This window comes from Leptonychotes weddellii, chromosome 12 (assembly GCF_054177405.1).
Source record: "Leptonychotes weddellii isolate Sample4059 chromosome 12, ASM5417740v2, whole genome shotgun sequence".
NCBI classification, from domain to species: Eukaryota; Metazoa; Chordata; class Mammalia; order Carnivora; family Phocidae; genus Leptonychotes; species Leptonychotes weddellii.
The window spans coordinates 13,102,556-13,125,940 of NC_138380.1; the positions used below are offsets into that span (position 1 = coordinate 13,102,556).

Consider the following 23,385-nt stretch of genomic DNA (forward strand, 5'->3'; position numbering starts at 1 on the left):
AAAGATTACTAAATTCCTTTCCAGTAACAGTTGTCATGTATCTCTGAGACAGAAGGTCATTTTCAGCTCCATAGCAAGGGGATCATTTTTTTAAATTTAAATTCAATTAATTAACATATAGTATATTATTAGTTTCAGAGGTAGAGTTCAGTGAGGGGATCATTAATGGCACTGGCCAGTGGAGTGAGGGGCCTTATAGTTAATGAGTCTCCCATTCATCTGGGGATGGAGGGGTTTTCTGCCTGGGCTGGAGGCTGAGGACAGCCACTCCCCCCCCCCACCAACAACAACTGTAGATTCTCTCCAGATTCCCCCTTCCCATGGGGGGTGGGAAGAGTGATCAGGTAGAGTCTTAGCCCAGCTGCTGAGGGCCTTGGGTGGTGGGGACTGCTGGGAGCAGTCGTATCTGAAACCACAGAACCCCAAAGCAAGCTGAGAGAGCTGAAATCAGCTTTATCAAGGAGTGCCAGAGACACAGAAGGCCCGCCTGGGGAAATGGCTAAGGTAGAGGCTGTTCCCAGAGCCTGATCAGCTGCCCTTGACTATGAAGCCAAGTGCATGGGAGGGCTGGTTGGGTTTTAAGGGCTCAGATGGTAGCAGACACAGTCATTGATTCTGTGTTTGTTTGTTTTTTTTTTAAGGAGGTTCCACAGCTAGATCTGAAGGCAATTCCAGGTTTCAGAAATGCCTTACACATAGACAGCAGCATTTGAATAGTGACTTTTTTTTTTTTTTTTAGTAATCTCTACACTCAACATGGGGCTCAAACTCATGACCCTGAGATCAAGATTCACATACTCGACTGACTGAGCCAGCCAGGTGCCCCAGAATAAGTGACTTCTATTTATTTATTTATTTGTTTGTTTGTTTCTTTATTTAAAGATTTTTATTTATTTATTTGACAGAGAGAGAGACACAGAGAGAGAGGGAACACAAGCAGGGGGAGTGGCAGAGGGAGAAGCAGGCTTCCCGCAGAGCAGGGAGCCCGATGGCGGCTCGATCCCAGGACCCTGGGATCATGACGTGAGCCGAAGGCAGATGCTTAATGACTGAGCCACCCAGGCACCCCTGGAATAAGTGACTTGTAAAGATTAATTCTTAGAGAATAACTTTTATCTAGATCTTTACATTAAAAAATTATCAGCTTTGGTAAGATAATTTTGCAAAGTTGTTTGCATTTCTGCTCATTAGTGACAACTAAAAAATAGTGGCAACAGATAAATGTTTAATATTTGGGAAATGAAAGAAAACTATTAAAAGAAAGATTTTAATTCTCCCTAAGAAAAATAGAACTTGAATAAATGGAAAGTCAGTTTCTGTTTCAGAATCAGAAGATTAATGTAGTTAAGATGACATAATATCTGATCTAATTTATGGAGTTAACACAAATTAGACTCTCAATATGATGTTTTTATGGAAATTGACAAAACCATAATAGAATTTCTATAGAGAAAATAATAGGTAAGCACACTAAAGAGTTTTTGGAAAAGGAGTAAGCCAATGATGTGATAAATTATTCCGTTAATATTTAAAATCTGGCGCAAAGGAGATTTAAGATGTATTAGATTTAAAGCAAAAAAATCCCAAAAATCCCCCAAAATTGGGATAAAATCCCAATAGAGATTCCAACAGTTCTAAGTTAGTTACAAGATTAACACACAATAGTCCGGAATTACAGAATAATAAGAAAGGAATCCTATTTAATAGGATTATTATTGAGGGTGCCTGGATGGCTCAGTCGGTTAAGTGTCTGATTCTTTTTTTTTTTTAAAAGATTTTATTTATTTATTTGACAGAGAGAGACACAGCGGGAGAGGGAACACAAGCGGGGGGAGTGGGAGAGGGAGAAGCAGGCTTCCCACCGAGCAGGGAGCCCAATGCGGGTCTCAGTCCCAGGACCCTGGAATCATGACCTGAGCCGAAGGCAGACACTTAATGACTGAGCCACCCAGGCGCCCCAAGTGTCTGATTCTTGATTTTGGTTCAGGTCATGATCTTTGGGTTGTGAGATCGAGCCCCTAATGGGACTCTGCACTGGGTATGGAACCTGCTTAAGATTCTCCCTGTCCCCCTCCCTCTGTCCGTTTCCTCCTCCCTCACTCTCTTAAAAAAAGAATAGGATTATTACTGAGAAAAGTTGATGTAAAGTATTTCTGTCCCTTTCTGACATTATTTGTCATAATAAGTTCCAGATGTTTTGAAGAATTACAGTTGAAGATACCTCTTTTACAAGTGAAACAAAATGGTATGTTATAGTTATCCCACTATGGTGGGGGAGTTAATTTCTCAAGTACTAAAATTATGAAAGGCAAATTGGAAGGGTCTGATCATATAAAAATTTAGCAGTGGCAACCTTAATTAAAGTTCTTGGTAAAAAGGGAAAAAATGCAAAACTATTTGAAATAAACAAGGCTGGTAATGATTAATTTTTTAAAAGTATAAAGAACAGTTATAAATCTGTAGGTCAGTAACCATTCTCTACTACAGATAAACAGTTAACAGATACAAACAAATAGGAAGTAAGGAAAGTAAGGACTAAGTAAGGAAATATAAGCATCAAGCCAACATTTGGGAATACTTCAGTCTTGTTAATAAAGTGCAAATTAAAAGCATAAGTCTATTTCATACCTACCGAAGTAGCAAAAGTGATAAAACTCCTTGTTAGTGTGCTTGCAGGGAAATAGACACACTCACAGATTGTTGGTATGTTTCCTGGAGAACAGTAGATCAAAATGAAACAAGCGGCCAAGAAAATTATTGTGTCCTTTGAGGCAATACTCCCAAGGGAATAAATCCCAGGAAAATATTGTAGAAGATGGAAGGTTATTTGTACAAAGGTAATTGTAGCCATGTTATTTATATAGTGAAAATCGGCCATTACCTAGCCACCTGACATTTTGATGACGGTCATACAAACTAGAAAATATTAATATCCCATCATATTAATAACTATTAAAACCATAAATCTGAGGACTTTGGCTATAATTGTAGGTAGCATATGTAAGTTAAAAAGAGGAATGAGTTTGTTATGTGGATGCTGATAACTGACAAATTACTTTTGTCTAATGAAAACAACATTGCCATCAGGGTTTCTCAGAGATCTAAATCAGTGCTTCTTGGACCTTAATGTCATTAAGTCATTTGGGGATGTTGTTGAAAGGCAGATTTTGATTCAGTATAACCGGGGTGGGGCCTGAAACTCTGAATTTCTGAAAAGCTCCCAGGCGATGGTGAGCTACTGGTTCTCCCAGTTACCCTTTGAACACCGAAGACCTAGGTCTCTGCCATCCAGATGGTAGCCACTAGGCCCAGGTGGCTATTCAAATTTAAATTAATTAAAATAAAGTAAAATCGAGAATTTAGTTCCAAAGTCTTACTAGCTACGTTTCAAGTACTTGGTAGCCGTATTTGGAAAGCTCAGATTATAGAACAATTCCATCATCATAGAGCGTGTTCTCTTGGACAGTGTGGACCTAGGTCATCAATGTCTTAAAGTGCAGGGATTTCTGTCTCTTTTTCTGTAGAGTTGTTTGAAACATACAACTAAGAGCTTGTTCCACATTTGATAAATAGGGGCACCTGGGTGGCTCAGTTGCTTAAGGGTCTGCCTTCAGCTCAGGTCATGATCCCAGGGTCCTGCGATCGTGCCCCGCATTGGGCTCCCTGCTCAGCGGGGAGTCTGCTTCTCCCTCTCCCTCTGTCCACCCTCCTGACTATGCTCTCTCTTTCTCTCTCTCGCTCTCTAATAAATAAATAAAATCTTAAAAAAAAATTGATAAATGGAATCTCTTTTCTCACTGACTTTTATTGTCAGTCCATACACGTATTTCTTTTAAAGATTTTATTTTTAAGTAATCTCTGCAGCCGACATGGGGCTCAAACTCACAGCCCTGAGATCAAGTGTCACATGCTCTATGGACTGAACCAGCCAGGTGCCCCAAGTCCATAGATGTATTATCCTAATTATTCTTTGTCCCTCAGTGGGCAATCATTTCCAATAAATTGATCTTAGATTCTTTGTCAATTTCTTCCCCTAGTAATGTATACTAGAGGAGATACTGTTTAAAGAAGTATTGTGACAATTTAAAATATAGATATGTATGATTTGTGAAAAAATACATCCCTGAGGCCCCTGGGTGGCTCATTCAGTTGAGTGTCCGACTTGGTTTCTGCTCAGGTTGTGATCTCGGGGTTGTGGGATTGAGCTCCCGCGCCTGGCTCTGCGCTCCGTGGGGAGTCTGCTTGTCCCTCTCCCTCTGCTTCTCCCCCAGAGTGCGCGCGTGCTCTCTCTCTCAAATAAATAAATAAATAAATAAATAAATAAATAAATAAATAAATAAATAAATCTTTGAAAAAATACATCCCCTATACCCCCACCTAGGTGTTTCATCAATTTATATTTTTAAAGTGTGTTCTCTAAGCAGGATTAGTTACCAGAGGATGTGGGAATTGATAACTGAAAAGTTCCCTGGATGATTTGTTTTTCTTCACTTCTGTGAAGTGGAAACACTGACAATTGTTGTTTTCTTCCAGGAATTTGTGCAAATATTCTCACAACGTTCTCTCAGAAGAGAACTTCAAGATCTTGAAAAACCATGAGCTCTCTGGACTGAACAAAGAGGAATTAGCAGTGCTCCTCATCCAAAGTGACCCTTTTTTTATGCCCGAGGTAAGTTATGATTCCTTAGTTTGAGCAGCAAAGAGAGTATGATTGGCAGCGTTGTGTCATGGATGTGTTGGGAGAGGAACACAAAAGACTCAAAGTTACCACCAGGCTCTGCAGATAGCTATCAACAGCTGGCTGTTGCCGAGGGACCTAAAAATTCCAGCAATTTACTTCCTATTTGAAGTGATCTGAAGATACAGTAGTAGGACTAGTGGATGCTGTCCATCTAGGCAGCTTCCTGGAAGGAGATGGTCTTTGAATTGAGCTTTTGGAAGATAATAGGGTATATTGGTTGAGGGTATAAGCAAAGCTGTTGCACCAAAGACACCCCAGAATGTAGTGATTCAAAGAAAATATAATTTTATTTCTTTGTCACTTGATAGTCTAGATCCAAGGTCACCAAACTATGGCCTAGGGGCCAAATCTGGCCTGCCACCTGGTTTTACAAATAAGGCTTTATTGGAACCCAGCCACACTCATTCATTTGCATATTGTCCATTCCTGCTTTCTTAACACAAGAGTAAGCTGAGTAGTTTCGCAGTCTTGCCTCTGCCACCGACTACTTGTGTGATCTTGCACAAAGCAGGTAATCCTTCTGGGTCTCACTTCATTTGCCGTTGTGCATTCGTTCGACTAACATCTAGGAGTGCCTGCAGGTGGTAGGCACTGAGTTAAATCTTGGAGGCAGCAGTGGACAAGACACGCTGCTGCCCTAAAAACCTCAAAGCGCTCACACTGTCTCACTTTGCCTTGCCCTGTGAGAACGTACAAGCATCAGGCACACCTGACTTCCTGGTTTACAAGTCTGTAAAATTCAAAGGTGCATATTAAAGCTAGAAATGCTGTTATTTGTCCCGCCCCAGTCAAGGCCAGGAGCATTCTTACCTACTCATTAGAACAGTCCTAGGATTGTTAACCGAAGTGTCATTTGTGAAGTTGTTAGTTGTTCTTTTTCTGGCAGACACTGGTTCTCAAACTTTAGTGAGCCTTGGAATCGCCTGGAGGGTTTGTTAAACCAGGGTGCTGAACCCCACCTCTGGTGACTCTGACTGTAGATACGGGGCAGGTTCTGAGGTTTTGCATTTCTGGTAAGTTTCCAGGTGGCGCTGCCGTTGCTGGTCCGGGGACCACACTTCAAGCCCTAGATTGCAGTAAACCACGCTGATCTGGTTTGCTCAGTCTATTGAAACAACTTATAAGTGTTTTGATCTTTGGGATTCTTTTATGTAATGATTCAAACATTTCGCAGCGCATTTTATATTTTGCACAACACGTTTACATATTTTATTATTTAATCTGCTCAATAACTTGGGTTAGGGGGACAGAGCAAATCTTTTCCTCCTTCACAGCAAAGGAAACAGAGACGGGGGAGTAGGTAATTCAGGGGAGGTCACATAGATGGTTCTAGGGCTGTGGCTGGGGACTTTGAAATCCGTTTCTTCCAGTCCTGCATCATACGGTCTGGCCCCCATGACAGTACTTGAGTAAGAAATACGTATGCCCTCTTTTCAGTAAGAACTACACATTTGCAGAGCTATTTACAGAGAAATAGAAAAATTACCTTCTTTAGTTGACCTTTTGAGAAGCCTTGTCACGTTTTGCCTAGCAGAGACAACAGCTGCAAGTAAGACCCCCATGTCCTTTTTTTTTTTGAAGATTTTATTTTTAAGTAATCTCTGCACCCAGTGTGGGGCTCGAACTCACAACCTTGAGATCAAGAGTCACATGCTCCACCGTCTGAGCCAGCCAGGTGCTCCCCCCCCACTTCCTTTTAATTGCAGAATGACTTGATAGCCTTCCTCTTTGGGGTTCCTTTGTAATGTAGGGCTCCCTTTGGGTCCTGTTTGGTCCTACCTGTAGCTGGCCATGGCCATTTTATTTTGATTCGTCCAAAAGGTTATTAAATTCATGGCTCGTTTAGTTAGTTTGCAGGCCTCTTCTACCCCAAATAAATCATCCAGTTGAATACAACTCATTGTAGATCGTGGAAGACACATGTATTTTTTTTTTCCTTTGGTATATCTCTGCTTACTGCCAACATTTTTGTTGACTTAGGCTTTCCTTAATGACTGTGTGGCTGATGCGGGAAGGTGTATTGTGTCTGGCTATTGTTTGTTTCTCTCTTCTGCAGATATGCAAAAATTATAAGGGAGAGGGTCGAAGAGTGATTTGTGATAAGTATCCACAGTGTGAAAGGCTCCACATCTGTGAGCACTTCACCCGAGGGAACTGTGGTTATACCAACTGCCTCAGGTCCCATAATCTGATGGACAGAAGGGTGTTGGCCATCATGAGGGAGCATGGGCTCAGCTCCAGCGTGGTTCAAAACATCCAGGATATCTGCAACAGCAAGCACAGCCCAAAGAAACACTCCGGGCACAGAGGTAACTGCTTTCGATGTTTTCTTTAATGGAAGAAACAGAAATAAACAGAAATCGCAAGGGAAGTGTAACTTCACCTATAATCATTCTATCTCACCACGTGAAACTGTTGTTGCTTTCAGACATTGTTTATATGTATGCATAATTTTTACTTCGTTATAATCATAGTATATATGCAATTTTGCAATTTGATTTTCATGCTTAGTACTATCCAACCCCCCAATTTGTTAAAATGTTGATCATTTTTCTAAAAGCTAATTGATCAAGCTTTTTTTTTCCCACCAGCTGTTAACATTTTGTCCCAATAACATTTTGTCGCCATTGTTTTGTCACTTTCTCTCAATCTTTGTGCACATATCAACACTGACATGCACATGTATACCATTTTTGTGGGGAGACCGTTTGAGGTATGCAGTCATCAGGAGCCCCCACACCTGTGTATATAAGCACGCACTTCCTTAAAACAGGGCCACTCTCTTCCATAACCACAATACAATTAATACAGGAAATCTAGCATTAATGCAAAACTCTACACAATTTAATTCACAGTCCTCAGTACTATTTCTTTAAAAATGTATTTATTTTTACTTTTTATGTTGTGGTAAGAGATAACATAAAATTGGTCCTTTTAACCATTTTTTAAGTGTACAGTTACAACATTTCATACTGTTGTCAGCCATCCCCAGAACTTTCCCCATCTTCCCAAACTTCCCAAACTAAAACTCTATACCCAGTGAACAATAACCCCATTCCTTCCTGTGCCCGCTCCCGCAACTTGCCATTCTGTTTTCTGTCTCTGTGAATTTGACCTCTGCAGCATTGTCACAGAAGGGGAGTTATATAGGATTTATACTTTTGTGATGAGCTTATTTCGCTTCCATAATGTCTTCAAGGTTCATCCAACCCGTGTTATAGCATGTCCTTCCTTTGGGAAAAAAAAGAGACTATATAAACAATATTATATATAATTTAAAAATTGCGGTAAAAATACACCTAACAAAATATACCATCTGAGCCTTTTTTTTTTTTTTTAAGATTTTATTTTATTTATTTGACAGAGAGAGACACAGCGAGAGAGGGAACACAAGCGGGGGAGTGGGAGAGGGAGAAGCAGGGAGCCTGATGCGGGGCTCGATCCCAGAACCCTGGGATCATGACCTGAGCCGAAGGCAGACGCTCAGTGACTGAGCCACCCAGGCGCCCGCCATCTGAGCCACTTTTGAATGTTCATTGGCATTAAGTACACTCACATTGTTTTGCAGCCAATGTCTAAAATTCACTTCATCCTGCAGAACTGAAACTCAATACCTATGAAATACCTCCTTCCCTCCTCCGCCCAACCCCTGGCAACCACTGTTTGACTTTCTGTTTCCACAAATATGACTACTCTAGGTACCAAATATAGATAGAATTGTAGGTTATTTGTCTTTTGGTGACGCTGGCTTATTTCGCTTTGCATAACATTCTACTGTATGTGTTGCCACGTTTTGTTTATCCGTTCATCCCCGGTTGGATACTTGACTTGCTTCTACCTTTAGCTATTGTAAATAATACTGCTATGAACATGGGCATACAAATATCTGCTTGAGGCCTTGCTTTCAGTTCTTTTGGTTATGCACCCGGAAGTGGAGTTGCTGGATCACGTGGTCATTCTAGGTTTAATTTTTTGAGAAACTGTCATCCCATTTTCATAGCAGCTCCGCCATTTTGTATTCCCACCATCAGTGCACAAGGGTTCCTTCTAGTTTCTCCACTTCCTCATCAATATGTGTTATTTTCGATTTTTAGGTTAACAGCCACCCTGATGGGTGTGAAGTGATCAGGTCTATTCCTGAATCATTTTCACATTGTTTAATGATACTAACCTTGCAATTTTTTGAGCCTTTGTGAAATGGGTGGGAAAGAGGTGAATTTTATAAAGCAAATAGAATACATAATTCGAAGATTCTGTATTACATAATAAATAATTACACCTCCTTATATTTGAGAAATGCTTTATAATTAACCAGGGATTTTTCACCAAAAATATCTCATCATTGTTCCTGACAGCAAAGCTATGAAGAAAGAAAGGTGTATTATTAGCCTTATTTAACTGATAAGGAGACTGAGGCTCAGAAATTTTATTTATTTATATTTATTTTTTAGGATTTTTATTTTAAAGAGAGACAGCACAAATGGGAGGGACAGAGAGAGAGAGAATCTCAAGCAGACTCCATGCTGAGCGTGGAGCCCAATGCAGGGCTCGAAACTGGGACCCTGAGATCATGACCTGAGCCAAAATCAAGAGTTGGGTGCTTAACTGACTATGCGCCAACCAGGTGCCCCGAGGCTCAGAAATTTTAAATGACTTTCATTGCAAGCAGTCTTAAATCATTTTTACTATGAATAAATAAAAGGGATGTTTCCAAGGCCTCACAGTGCTAGGTGGTGGCAGAACTAATGTGTTCTGGTCCCTCCTCTGGTGTTTTTTCTCCCACATCACAGTGCTCTCTGAACAGGGGAGGGGAACCTCTGGAGGGATGTTTTCTGGCGTAGTTTCCCAATATAAATTCATTGTACGTGAGAGAGATCTTTATTTATTATCCCTTCTGGTTAATTTACTTAATTAAGTATTTTGTTGGCAGGAGAAGGATGTTTGCTTTTACTCTATTACTGCTGCTCTCTGAGTTTGGAAGAGGAAGGCTCTTTTTCTCCTCTTCTCCACACACAATAGCACGGCTCATATGCCACACACATGTACACACAACACACATACCACACATATACACTTGGAGCACACACTTGTACACGCCACACACAAACACACATACCTCACACCACACATACCACACACGCACATCTTACTGACACATTGCACACACCAACTACATCTCTTTCACATACACACACCCCTCACGCACGTACACCACACATATACGTCTTATACACATATACCCCTCATGTATGCACGCACACCCAGCACAATACACACCACACACACGCCTACCCCACACGCACATTTCACACACACTCACAAACACGCATGCTCACTGATTCCCTCTTCCCAGGGAGTGTGACTCATCAGATTTCTTGAGAGAGGCTAATTCTTTTTGACATTTCTCACTTAAGCTTGGGCATTTAGGGTCTAGATGAAGAACTGTGGAAAAAGTTCTAGTTTAAATGGAATCAGACCTTTACACTGTGGTTTTATTTATTTTTTATTTATATTTATGGATCCTGAATTTGCTTGGGAACCTTCATCACAATATGGGCAAAATCTAAATGGCTTGAAAATCCTCCCTGACTCGCACTCCTGTGCGTCTGTTTGCCGTAGCGGTGAACGTTGACTTTGAGCCAGAGCATAGTGAACAAGCCCCACCTGAGAGTTTGGGGGCTTGGGAGTTACACCGGGGGCCCCGGGAGAGAAGTCGAGAAGAGCCAGGGTCACCCTGACTCTCATCCTGAGGCCGTGGGGGTGGTGTTTCCCGCTCCCCCAGCAGAAGAGCAGATTCCTTCATCATCTTTAGCACCCTTCTCAAGATTTTTACACACCAGATTGGGACACGTAATTTGACAGAACTCAGACGGCGAAGTTGGAAAAGCTGAGGATGAACCGCGGTGTGAACCCAAACCTGTTAGCGCTCATTTTCCCGGTTTCGTTTTTCTTTTCCCAGCTCCTCCGGCCTATCGTAGAGACCCGGCCTACAGAGGTAGAAGCAAGAGCAGAGACCGATCATTTCAGGGAAGTACAGAATTTCTTTCATCGGCTTCAGCTCCTACTCCGAAGCCCTGCACACCTGCTCCAAATCAAATCGGCCACAGGCCTCCCCCGGATGACGTGCCCGTAGAGGACCTGGCCCACAAGTTCTTGTGTTTGGGAAGTCAGGATGGCCCTCAGCCCTCCCCGGTCCCGCCTCAGGCGGATAATCTCCGAGGAAGAGAGCAAGCGGGAGGAAGCCAGCGTTTTTCAGAGAATGGCAGCCCCGAAGATCTCTGTTACGGGGATCAAGGTAACATTTACCTCCCTTCTGATTCGGCACCTGCTTCCAACCACAAGGGCCCTGCAACCTGGCTGAATGGCAAAGGCACTGGTGGAGAGAGTTTGTTTCCCCAGAGTCAAGCTGCCCCTGGCGCTCCACAAACACCTGCCGCCGTAACCGCCAGAAAGAGCGTGGCCGTGCTCTCCTCGGACGGCGTGAACGCCGAGGGCAGAGGTGGGAAGCAGAATGTCCAGTATGTCCCGCTTTTTAATAATAATGTTGATGCAGCGGCCACGGATATAAGTTCCGCAAGACCTTTCACTTATAAAACCGCACCCAGTAGACAGAGGGAAAAACCGTTGCCTAGGAATCGGGACACCGGAACCACGCGCAGTAATCTCCAAACCACTGGCAAAATTACAGATGGCGATGATCCAGCAGCGGCATCTGTTAACGGTCCATACAGAGAGAAGACCATTTGGGCTAATAAATCTGTCCACGGCACACTAAATGGCTCTAGTCAAGTGGCGGATGAAGCCACCAAAGTCAATAAAACTGGGGCCACCGGTTTTGACTTCACACTGACAGTCAGAGGGGGGAAAAACGCGATGTGCTTTGGGAGTCAGAGTCTGGAAACCCAGGTCCTGGCGACACCTCGGGAGACCACTGTCCCCACCCCACAAGTCCGTACTCAGTCCAAGGTGCCACCTTCCACATCCTCCTCAAGCAACAGAGCTGCAGCCTATGCAAGCCATGGTCAGAACTCTGCCCCAATCTCAGTTAGCCCTGCCAGTGAGCTTAAAAGGACCCCAAGATGTGCTCCCTGTAAGTCACCGAAGGACAAAGGGGGCCCCATGTCTTGTGTCGACAGCAGAACGGTTGTGGCTGGTGGCCTCTCTGTGGACGTTCCCCAGGAGTTACTAAAGGGCATAGAGTTGGAGGGTTTGGTTAAGGGGTGGTGCTGGTGAGGAGACTGATGGGAAGATTCAGGTGCTGACAGTTGAACCATGCGGAGTAAGCTGCCACATTTACTGAGAACAAGAGTAGTTGGGTCATGGTTTAAACAATAAACATACCTCTCACATGACCTTAACGTCCGTGGTTGCTTTGATGGAGGGGCTGTCTAGGCTCTCATGAGCAATGCACGAATCCGGAATTTTCTCGAACATGGTGCTAGTTACAGATACTTTTTTCCATTGTGAGATCAGGTATCTTGATTTTTGGTCTAAACACTAAGATCAGCATACGTGCATCTTCTTTTGTTTTATAGATTCTGCATCGGACGTTGAGAGTACCGGCTCTTCCAGGATGGTTGATTGTGGCTCGACGGAAATTTGTCTTGACCATCTGTATAGGGATTGTCAAGTTGGTGGGTAACTTAAGGACTTTCTAGAAGCCAGCATTTACTGAGCATTTGCTGTATATTAGGTGCATTGCCAAGAAACTTATGTGCATCGTCTTTAAACCTCACGTCAACCCTAGAAGCAGGTTCTGTTGTTAACCCATTTTACAGATGTGGAAACTAGAGGTACTGAGAGGTTAGAGTAGCCAACTTGGGTTTTGACTCTAAATTGCCCAGCCAGCCTGTGTTCCTGACCACTGCCTGATATTATACTTTCTCCTTTTGCGTTCACTTTTAAGTGAAATCTTCTACTTTGTCAGGGGCCCTCTTTTCATATACTAAAAGCAAACAAACAAAAAACAAATCCAAAAGCTAAAAGTATGCCCGCCGACACACTCTCACAGTTCACGTCCTGTCCTTTAGGCATCGTGTCTCTTCTGGGCCATGGGCTCTTTGCAGTAGTTCCTCACACGTGTACTGAGAGTCCTTCACTCCACAGACTGTGTGTCCTTCCAGGCGAGGAGCCACACCTGTTCACTATCTCCTCCCTCCAGCTTCCTACAGAGCTGTGTCCCGTGGAACTGTGTGTGGGACAGATGGCTGTCCTCCCAGCGTGATACCACCTGCTCACTTTCATGCGTCTGCCCCGGGGCCCAGGCATCACACTGGATTCCTCTGTTTGACCCCTTGGTGGTCTTAGACTTATTCACCCGGGGTCTGAAAAGGAAGATTCTGCCCTGTGTTCTTGAAATCCTAAGTCTTCAACTTAAATGTTTTTTTTTTTTTTCTTTTTAATTGTGGTAAAATACACCTAACATAGATTTTACTATCCTAATCATTTTTTAAAAAGATTTTATTTATTTATTGGAGAGAGAGAGAGAGAGTGACGTGCACACAAGCAGGGGGAGTGGGAGAGGGAGAAGCTGGCCTCCCGCTGAGCAGGGAGCCCAATGTGGGACTCGATCCCAGGACCCCGGGATCATGACCTGAGCGGAAGGCAGACGCCTAACCAACCGAGCCACCCAGGCGCCCCTCTCCTAATCATTTTTAAGTGTATAGGTCAGTAAGGGTAGAGTCATATTATTGTTCAACCAATCTCCAGAACTCTTTGTTGTCTGGCAAAACTAAAACTCTGCTGCCCCTTGAACAGCAGCTCTTTATTCCCCCCCATCTCCAGTCCCTGGCAGCCACGGTTCTAGTTTTTGTTTCTCTGAGGAGGACGACTGGAGGTCCCTCATGAGTAGAATCACACAGTATTTGTCTCTTTGTGATGCTGGCCTATTTCACTTTGTGGTACGTCCTCAGGTTTCATCCTTGTGAAAGAGAATTTCCTGTGTGAGAATTTCCTTTTCCTTTTTAAGGCCGAATCATATTTTATTGTGCATATGTGCCACATTTTGTTTATCCGATCGTCTGTGAATGGATATTTGAGTTGCTTCTACCTTTTGGCTGTTGTGAATAATGCTGCCATCAGCTTGGGTGTGTGAGATCTGCTCAGGACCTTGCTTTCACTTCTTTTGGGATATACACCCAGAAGTGGAATTGCCGGATATTATGGTAATTCGGTGTTTATCTAAAAAATTTGTTTTGGAAGGCGCCTGGGTGGCTCAGTCGGTTAAGCATCTGCCTTCAGCTCAGGTCGTGATCCCGTAGTCCCAGGATCCAGCCCCACATCCGGCTCCCCACTCAGCGGGGTGTCTGCTTCTCCCTCTGCCTGCCTCTTACCCCGATTACACGTGCGCGCTCTCTCTCTCTCCAACAAATAAATTAAAAAAAAAAAACTTAAAAAAAATTAAAAATGTGTTTTGATAATTCTACGTTTAATGTTTCAAGAAGCTGCCACACTATTTTCCACAGCGGCTGCACCGTTTTACATTTTCTGTAGCAATGCACAAGGGTTCAAGTTTCTCTGTCTCCTTGCCAACACTTGCTTCTGTTTTGTGTTGGTTTGATTTTAGAGCAGCCATTCTAATGGGCGTGAGGTATGGACTGTCATGGATGGTTGTATAATTTTCAATCCACCAGACCGCGGGCAGTGCGGCTCTATGATTTTCCCTGGGATGTCTGAACCTGCCTCTTGTGGTTTTATTTTATTTTATTTTTAAAGCTTTATTTATTTATTTGAGAGAGAGAGAGAGAGAGCACGAGTGGGAGGGGCAGAGGGAGAGGGAGAAAGACCCTCAAGCAGACTCTGTGCCAAGCGCAGAGCCTGATATGGGGTTCGATCTCACCACCCTGAGACCAGGACCTGAGCTGAAACCAAGAGTCAGAAGCTTAACCGACTGAGCCACCCAGGGGCCCCCTGCCTCTTTTGGTTTTAAGGTAATCACACACCAGGGCGCCTGGCTGGCTCAGTCAGTGGAGCGTGTGACTCTTGATCTCTGGTTGTAAGTTCGAGCCCCACATTGGGTGTAGAGATCACTTACAAATAAAATGTTAAAAAAAAATAATAAAGTAATCACACATCTTTTGAGCATTTCAAAATGATTTAAACATAACGGAATGCAAATTTTCAAAGACAGAACTATTTTCTGCATTCCTGTATTAATGGGTTCGTGACGCTAATTCGTTATCCAGCAAGCGCTCATTTAATAGTCATCTACTCAGCGCTATGCCAGTTACGTGAAGGGGATGTAAGCCACACAGTGATGCAGGCGTTCCTTCAGTGAGTTCATGATGGAGGTGGGCATCAAAACGTCCATTAAGGAGAAAACTGCATAAAATAAATAAATGCATAAGTAACATAAGCACCAGCTGGGTACTGAGTACTGGCCAAAGGAATACAAAATACAAGTCAGCTCAGAACAGAGTGAGATAAGTGAGGGTGACTCTTTCTGGAAGAGCCAAATCTTAGGCCAAGGCTTCAAGGAAATGCATACAGTTGTGGACGCTAGAGAGCATTTTGTCCCATGTACCCCTTGGGGGTGCAGAGGGGGTAACAATAGATTTACAAGGATGTCAGATTTCCATGCGGATAAAGTGACTCTTTGGGAAGTGGGGAATTTTTGTTTTCTGACAGATCTCTATTGGTGACAAGGGGAGCTGAAGATACGGATGTGGGGCAGTGTGGGCAGGAACCAGCATGGGCAAAGGTGTAGACTGGAAATGGGCTTCCAAGCAGGTCTGGCAGGACGGGAAAAGCAGGCCTCCTGGGGAAAGTCAGCAGTGAACTTGGTTGAATTGGTGAGAACCCCCGCTCAACAGACCCTCAGACCTCCTCTCTGTCTTTGTAGAAAGCTGCAACAAAGTTCACTTCCACCTCCCTTACCGGTGGCAGATGTGGATTGCAAACACCTGGATGGACCTCCAGCCCATGGAGGATATTGAGAAGGCCTATTGTGACCCCCAAATCCGCACGTAAGTTGGTGGCCAGACTCTGGCTTGTGAGGTCCACAGCATCATCAAAAGAAAGCATAGTGCTAGGCTTACGGCGAGAAGAAAAAACCATTTTCCTTCAGAATCCCATTCAAGTTTCAGGTACCTCTTGAGATAACAAATGGCGGATGCCTGCTGAGTTCATGAAGAAAAACATGAGCTAGATTTGAAGTCACAAAGAGCCTGGCTAATACTAGGGGTTCTGGGACTGTTTCCTAACTCGTGTGATATAAACAGTGACGCAGTTATCATCACTGTGTCCTGCAGAACAACACACTGCAGAGGTCAGTTTGTAGTACTGTGGACTCACAATAGGACTAACACAAGTGCAGTGATTATAGCTCCAAAGAGCCTCTGGCTTAATTTTATAGCTGTAGAACATGAGTTGACTAATTTCATATAGTTCTAGTGCAGAATTCTGTTGTCTGCTTGAGCATTTTTATATCTTCCTTTATGTTTGCTGCTTTCTCTATCCTGGAGGAATCTAAGAGGATACCTTACATTTCTGTTTCTGCCAGGGGTGAACTGGGTGATACCACTCATGACCATATTTAGAAAGTGCATCCTAGGGGCGCCTGGGTGGCTCAGTCGTTAAGCAGCTGCCTTCGGCTTGGGTCATGATCCCAGGGTCCTGGGATCGAGTCCCTCATCAGGATCCCTGCTCAGCCTGCTTCTCCCTCTCCCACTCCCCCTGCTTGTGTTCCCTCTCTCGCTGTGCCTCTCTCTGTCAAATAAATAAATAAAATCTTTAAAAAAAAAAAAAAGAAAAGAAAAAGAAAGTGCATCCTAGTTTTATAAAGGAAATGTCTTTTTTTTTTTCTTATTTCCTATGCTGTACTTTTCATCCCTGTGACTTACTTATTTTATAACTGGAAGTTTGTGCCTCTTACTCCCCTTCACCTATTTTGCCCATCCCCCGACCCCCTCCCCTCTGGCAACACGTTTGCTTTCTGTATTTATGATTCTGTTTCTTCCTCCTCCTCCTCTTCCTTTCTGGCATAAGGAAATTCTTTGCGGGGGTGGGGTGGGGAGGGGCAATTGCTTACCTGCCATCCTTTTATAGTGAATTTTTGGTGGAGATTCTGTGTTACTGCATTTTGCCACTAGAGGGTAGCATCAGCTACTTTCTTGTTTGGAGGTGTGTTTCTCCGCCCTCCTCCCCCCTCCCAGGTATCTGAAGCTGGTTTTCTCAACCTTAGCACTCTTGACTTTTGGGGCTAGATAATTATTTGTTTTGGGGGGGCTGTTTAGGAGCATTCTTGGCCTTTATCCACTAGATTCCTGTTGTGATAACCAAAAATGTCTTTCAACATTACTAAACATTCCCTGGGGGACAAAACTATTCCTCATTGAGAACCACTGATTTAGGAGGTGTTTCTTAGAGCAATAATTTTCAAACCTGTTGGTCTCAGGACCCCTCTACAGCCTTCAAATATATTGAGGATCCCAGAGAACTTCTGTTTATGTGAATTATAGCTGTCAATATTTACCATATTAAAAATCAAAACTGAGGGGCGCCTGGGTGGCTCAGTTGGCTAAGCGACTGCCTTCGGCTCAGGTCATGATCCTGGAGTCCCGGGATCGAGTCCCACATCGGGCTCCCTGCTCAACAGGGAGTCTGCTTCTCCCTCCGACCCTACCCCCTCTTGGGCTCTCTCTCTCAAATAAATAAATAAAATCTTTAAAAAAATAAAAAATCAAAATCAAAACTGAGAAGAATTCAATATTTATGGATTCATTGAAAAATAACAATAATAAACTCATTTATGGTAACAAATAACCATATTTTTATATAACTATGCTTATATATAGTTATATGTAATAACTATATATGTATGCATAAATAATACCTGTTTCCCAAAATGAAACAAGAAAAATTCATTCAGAAGAAGGACATGGTTTTATATTTTGACAAATCTCTTTAATCTGTTGTAGAATCACACATCATGTAGCCTCTGGAAAACTCCACTGTGCACCTGTGAGAGTATGAAAGTGAAAAAGGCAAATAATGTCTTACTATTATTATGAAAATAACTTTGACCTTCCTGGCTTCCTACAAAGATCTCAGACCACATTGTGTAGCTATTTAAATAATACTTGAAAAACCTGGCCTACTGTGGGTTTCTAACATTGAGCCAATCATTTGTTTTGTGGGCCCATTTTATTCTGGCATATTTGTCGAGGAGAGAATATATTTTGTGACATCATTAACTATATGCAGAAGGTAACTTACCTACCCTCTCTGCATTTCAGATTTTTCTTCTTCTGTGTGATATAATTCACATAAAGATATATAGATAGATAGATAGATATATAAAGATATAAATTCTTTATAAAGCTCTGGGTGATAGACCCAGAGCTTTATAAAGAAAATTTGAAGACCCCCGTCAGCTCTAGGATCTTAATTGTGTTTTTGTTAGGGAAGACCAGACTGTAGACGATTGAGGTCACTGAAGTATTCTGTTAACCTTAAACCTCTCCCTCTCAGCTTTTCTATCGGAAATAAAAACATCGATTTCCAGAAAATGACTTGTAATTTTAATCCTATCCGACGCATCTCCACGCCTTCATCTGTCACAGAGCTGACCAATTTTGGCTTTGCCACAAAATGGATTTGGTACTGGAAGAATGAATCAGACACATGGGTTGAATATGGAGAGGAGGTGAGTACCTTTCCTCCTTGTGGAGGCTCTTGTTTAAACTTGACACCTTCAGAAAAAACTACTAGTAAAATGTTTGATGCCTACATGGTTACCCATGGAGAGCGGTCGGGGTAGTGGGAATAGTGCTTTTTCACATTTTTTTGTATTTGCATTTTTCTTAGCAAGCATATACTGTGCTGTCATAAGCAACAGAATCTATGAATTATTTACAAGGAAACCCTTGAGACGTGAGTTAGCCATGCACGCTTCTTTCCTCACGATCAGGGACTGGGGTGGAGCCTTGAGCAAGCTTCCTATGCGTGAGTTTGTAGCTGCTTCCAGCCAGGGGACAAGGCGGGTGAGAAGTCAGAAGACTGGTAGATGGTCACCAGGATTCAGGCAGGGTCTGGATTCAGATGGATTTGAAGGACGGGAACTGGAAGATGGCAGCTTACCCACACAGGGACATGGGAACAGATGACAGAAGTTCAGATAAGCGGGGCTCCTTTCTAGTGGCCCTTCCTCTCTTTGATTCACAGGATTAAATTGAGAGAGAGAGAAGGCAATGAAATCAGAGTGACAAGAAAGAAAAAAGGAAAGCGAGATATTAAAATGAAGCCAAAGCCAGGGGGGCGCCTGGGTGGCTCCGTCGGTGAAGCGTCCGGCTCTTGATCTCAGCTCAGGTCTTGATCTCAGGGTCATGAGTTCAAGCCCCGTGTCGGGCTCGCTGGGTGTGGTACCTACTTAAAAATAAATAAATAGGGGCACCTGGGTGGCTCAATCGGTTAAGCATCTGCCTCTGGCTGAGGTCATGGTCTCAGGGTCCAGGGATCGAGCCCCACATCGGGCTCCCTCTCCCACTCCCCCTGCTTGTGTTCCCTCTCTCTCTCTGTCAAATAAATAAATAAATAAAATCTTAAAAAATAAATAAATAAATAAACACAAATATGAAAAAATGAAGCCAGAGCCGAAGTAGGGACGACGAATTGCCAGCAAAAGGTTTTATTCCACGTAGAAGTCGATGGGCCATGAGTTTGGCTGTGAGCTGCCTCGCATCCAAAGCACGTGGAGAAACACCCTCGTCACAGGATCACCTGTGCGTCTGCGGGAGAACACACCAGTTCCTCAGGAGAAGCACTGCTCTTTTCTGCCCGTGGAACCTGAGGAAAACCTCTCCTTTGGGGCCACAGAGAGGGGAGCATGTGCACTGCTGCCAATGATGTCCTCCCCAGGAGCCCTTCCAACTCTGCCTAGTACGGTGGTTTCCCCCGGTCTTAGCAGCAGGTGCATGTCAGCAAACCGTCGCTCACAGAACCCAAATGAACAAGCAAGAGTCGAGCAGAGCTGCCCTGTGGAAGCAGGAGAGGGGCTCAGAGCCCAGTGTCTTGGTCTCTGTCCCCTTCGCTCTTCTTCTCTCTCCTGTGGTGGCTTGTGGAACAGTATGGCGTGAAAACCCTCATGATGTCGAGATCTGTCCGGGTTCTCCCCACGGTCAAGCCAAAGATGGTGTCAAAGTGCAGTTCTGTAAAGGTGATTCTGTGAGTTGGCTGTGGAAATAGATACTACAAACTCAAATTAATTAGCCTTGGTTAAAGTAAAAACAAGCTATAGGCCTCAGTGGTGGTGGTTTTTTTTTTTTTTTTTAAGTATTTTTGTTTATTTTTGTGAGAGAGAGAGCGAGCAAACATGGGGGGTGGGTGGAGGGGACAGAGAGAGAAGCAGGCTCCTCGCTGAGCAGGGAGCCTGCTGTGGGACTCAATCCCAGGACCCGGGGGTCATGACCTGAGTGGAAGGCAGATGCTTAACCGACTGAGCCACCCAGGCGCCCAGGCCTCAGTGGTTCTTATGTCAGGAACTTGCAGTTTTTGGTAAGATGGGGAAGAGGGTTGGAAAAGATTTGCATTTTAGTGACATCAGGGGTCCCAGAGACCAAGGAGAACTGTCAGTGGGGAATAGATGATATTTAAATGTACACAAGTTCCAGTGCTCATGTTCCCTAGTAAAACATCAAGAAATCAAGAAACTTCTGATAAGGGCGGCTGCGTGGCTCAGTCGGTAAGCGTCTGCCTTTGGCTCAGGTCATGATCCCAGGGTCCTGGGATCGAGCCCCACATCGGGCTCCCTGCTCCACGGAAAGCCTGCTTCTCCCTCTCCCACTCCCCCTGCTTGTGTTCCCTCTCTCGCTGTGTCTCTCTGTCAAGTAAATAAATAAAATCTTTAAAAAAAAAAATTCAGATAAAACGATTTTATTCATTTGTTATAGAGAGAGCGGGAGAGAGCACAAGCAGAGGGAGTGGCAGGCAGGGGGAGAGCGCGAGCAGGGGGAGGGGGGGCAGAGGGAGAGAGAGAAGCAGACTCCCGGCTGAGTGGAGAGCCCCATGTGGGGCTTGACCCCAGGACCTGGGATCATGACCTGAGCCAAAGGCAGACACTTAACCGACTGAGCCACCCAGGAGTCCCGTCTGATAGAACTTCTTGATACAAAGTTCTCCCTGGGACAATCTGTGTTAAATGCAAAGTTCTAGAATGTAGCCTGGAACTTTACGCAAACATGTAGAATGTTGTCAGGTTCCTTTAATCTGTGGCACATGTTCTTGGTGAGGTGAATAAATTATTACTTTCTCATATTAATTAGACCCATCATTATATACATTGAATTGGCTCTTCTGTTATAAAGAAAAAAAAAAAAAAGAAGGCCCTAGATTTGCTGTTTTCCTTGCTGTCTGTCCAAGTGAAATAAAAATTGGTGGTCTGAGGAGATTTGAACCACAACATGATGAGCAGCCTGGTTTCTTTCAGAGTTCAGTGTGTATGGGTCAAATCTGCAGCTAGCTCTTTGGTGGCCTGGTTTGACCCAGTGTAGAGGTTAGAATATTTGGAGAAAAGAGTGGACTGCATAGCCTTCAGATAGGGAGAGTCCTGCAGGTTTTATTTCTTGCAATTGAGTTTTTTTTTTTTTTAAAGATTTTATTTATTTATTTGACAGAGAGAGGTAGAGGCACAGCGAGAGAGGGAACACAAGCAGGGGGAGTAGGAAAGAGAGAAGCAGGCCTCCCACCGAGCAGGGAGCCTGATGCAGGGCTCGATCCCAGGACCCTGGGATCATGACCGGAGCTGAAGGCAGCTGCTTAACCAACTGAGCCACCCAGGTGCCCCTCTTGCAATTGAGTTTTTAATAAGAGTTGGGGCAACTGAGATTTCTGGGTTAGTAGCCTCCCTAGTAGAAACTGGGAGAAGAGCTTTTGCCAACCATGGGTAGGTGCGTATGCTTTGACTGTGAACTCTTTGGAATGTAGACTTGATATCCTTTTATGGAATTTCAGGTGCTGAGCCGGGACTTGTCCCGACAGAGATGGTAGACAGGGAGAGGATGTGGCATTGGGAGGAGCGATGGTTGAATAGCTGGGCAGGTGGGCAACAGTGGTGCAAGATGGAGCGACAGCAGGAGTGACCGGAGGGCAGGGCCTGGTCGCCATGGGGTTTGCATCGGCAGCACTTGCAGATCCAGCCCCACAGAGAGGTTGACTAGCTGGGAGCTGAGCTTAGTAGCCGTGGCGTCGAGGGGCAGGAGTCCCTGGCCTGAGAGAATCGCCCAAGGCAAAGGCAGGCCATCGCGCTAGAAACCAAGGTCAGGGCAGGCATGTGGGCACAGCACAAAAGCCAAGACTTGGTTACTGAAATGGAGATACACGTTCAAGTGTTTTGGGAGAATAAATCATCGAAGGCCCTATCCCTCATTCCTCCTTCACTTATTCGGAACTGAAGTACAGTGTGAGGGAAGGGCCTGAGGAGGGACCAAGTGGGAGGCATGCTGGGCTGTCCCAACGCTCAGACACTGAAATTGCCTCACTCTGTCCAGTATGACAGCCACCAGCCCCTTGTGGGGGCTATTTCATTTTGATTCAATTCATTACGTTTGAATAAAATGAACACTTCAGTTCCACAGTCACACTAGTCACATGTAAGTGCTCGACAGCTACATGTAGGTAGCGGCTATCATACAGGAAAACAGAATATTTCCAGTGAAATGTTCCAGAAAGTTCCAGCGGACAACACTGATCTAGACCTGAAAGCCTTGCTAGTCAAATTCTGGTCTGCAGACCAGCAACACTGGCACCATGGGAGCTCTTTGACACGCAGAATTAAAAACCCTTTCCCGGAATCGCAATCTGCATTTTAACACACAAATTAAAGTGTGAAAGGCCCTGGCCCAGCGCTTGGTAGATTGCTTCCAGCCGGGAACAGGGTCCTCCCGAGCTGAGCTGGCAGTTGAAGGATGTGGGACTTGAGCTGTCAGAATGGGAGGTTAGGACAGAGATTCGAGCTGGCAGGTGAGGGTCCCCAGAGGTGACAGATCTGCCTCGCCGCCCCCTGTGTTCTGTGTTCGTAGGCGTTTGCCCACGTCAGCTGTTCTTCTGGGTCCCAGGAAGGCATGTGACTCACCCCCACATCATCTAATCATGGCAATCTCGTTTACAATTATCCTGGTGGATAATGCCCCACCAGCTGTTGCAACAAACCTCTTCGAGGTGTAACTTAATTGTTGGATGCTGTAGTTTTGGAAGTTCTGCTAAAGGTAGCCTTCTTGTCACTTCCAGCCGTTTGTCCTGGTTCTACCTTCTGAACCTCATTCTGGTTTACTCCCGCTTTGCACTGTGTGCGGGTATCTGTCCTCACCATAGTCCTCTCCAGGCTAAAGGGACCTAGTTCAGGACCTTCTCTGTCCAGGACATTTTCCTTGGAGGCTTTCTTTTCTTTTTTTTTTTTTAAAGATTTTATTTATTTATTTATTTGAGAGAGAGAGAGAAACAGCATGAGAGGGGATAGGGTCAGAGGGAGAAGCAGGCTCCCCGCCGCCCGATGCGGGACTCGATCCCAGGACTCCGGGATCATGACCCGAGCTGAAGGCAGTCACCCAACCAACTGAGCCACCCAGGCGCCCTCTTGGAGGCTTTCACTGTGGGCCCCCTCCCCTTACATCCAGCAGGCATATTCACCGGGAAGGGAGGGGGGAGGGATG

General features: G+C 44.4%; 1 protein-coding gene across 2 annotated transcripts in view; it reads left to right on the forward strand.

Annotated features, from left to right (window-relative positions):
* The window catches only part of ZC3HAV1 (zinc finger CCCH-type containing, antiviral 1), a 58,599-nt gene that overhangs the window by 14,325 nt on the left and 20,889 nt on the right, over positions 1-23,385 (forward strand). For both annotated transcript variants that reach the window (XM_081800018.1, XM_031030692.2), the window contains exons 2-7: positions 4,534-4,669; positions 6,798-7,050; positions 10,701-11,831; positions 12,277-12,375; positions 15,582-15,705; positions 18,212-18,386. In XM_081800018.1, the coding sequence (XP_081656144.1) occupies positions 4,534-4,669; positions 6,798-7,050; positions 10,701-11,831; positions 12,277-12,375; positions 15,582-15,705; positions 18,212-18,386 (1,918 nt within the window). The remainder of the gene's footprint in view (positions 1-4,533; positions 4,670-6,797; positions 7,051-10,700; positions 11,832-12,276; positions 12,376-15,581; positions 15,706-18,211; positions 18,387-23,385) is intronic.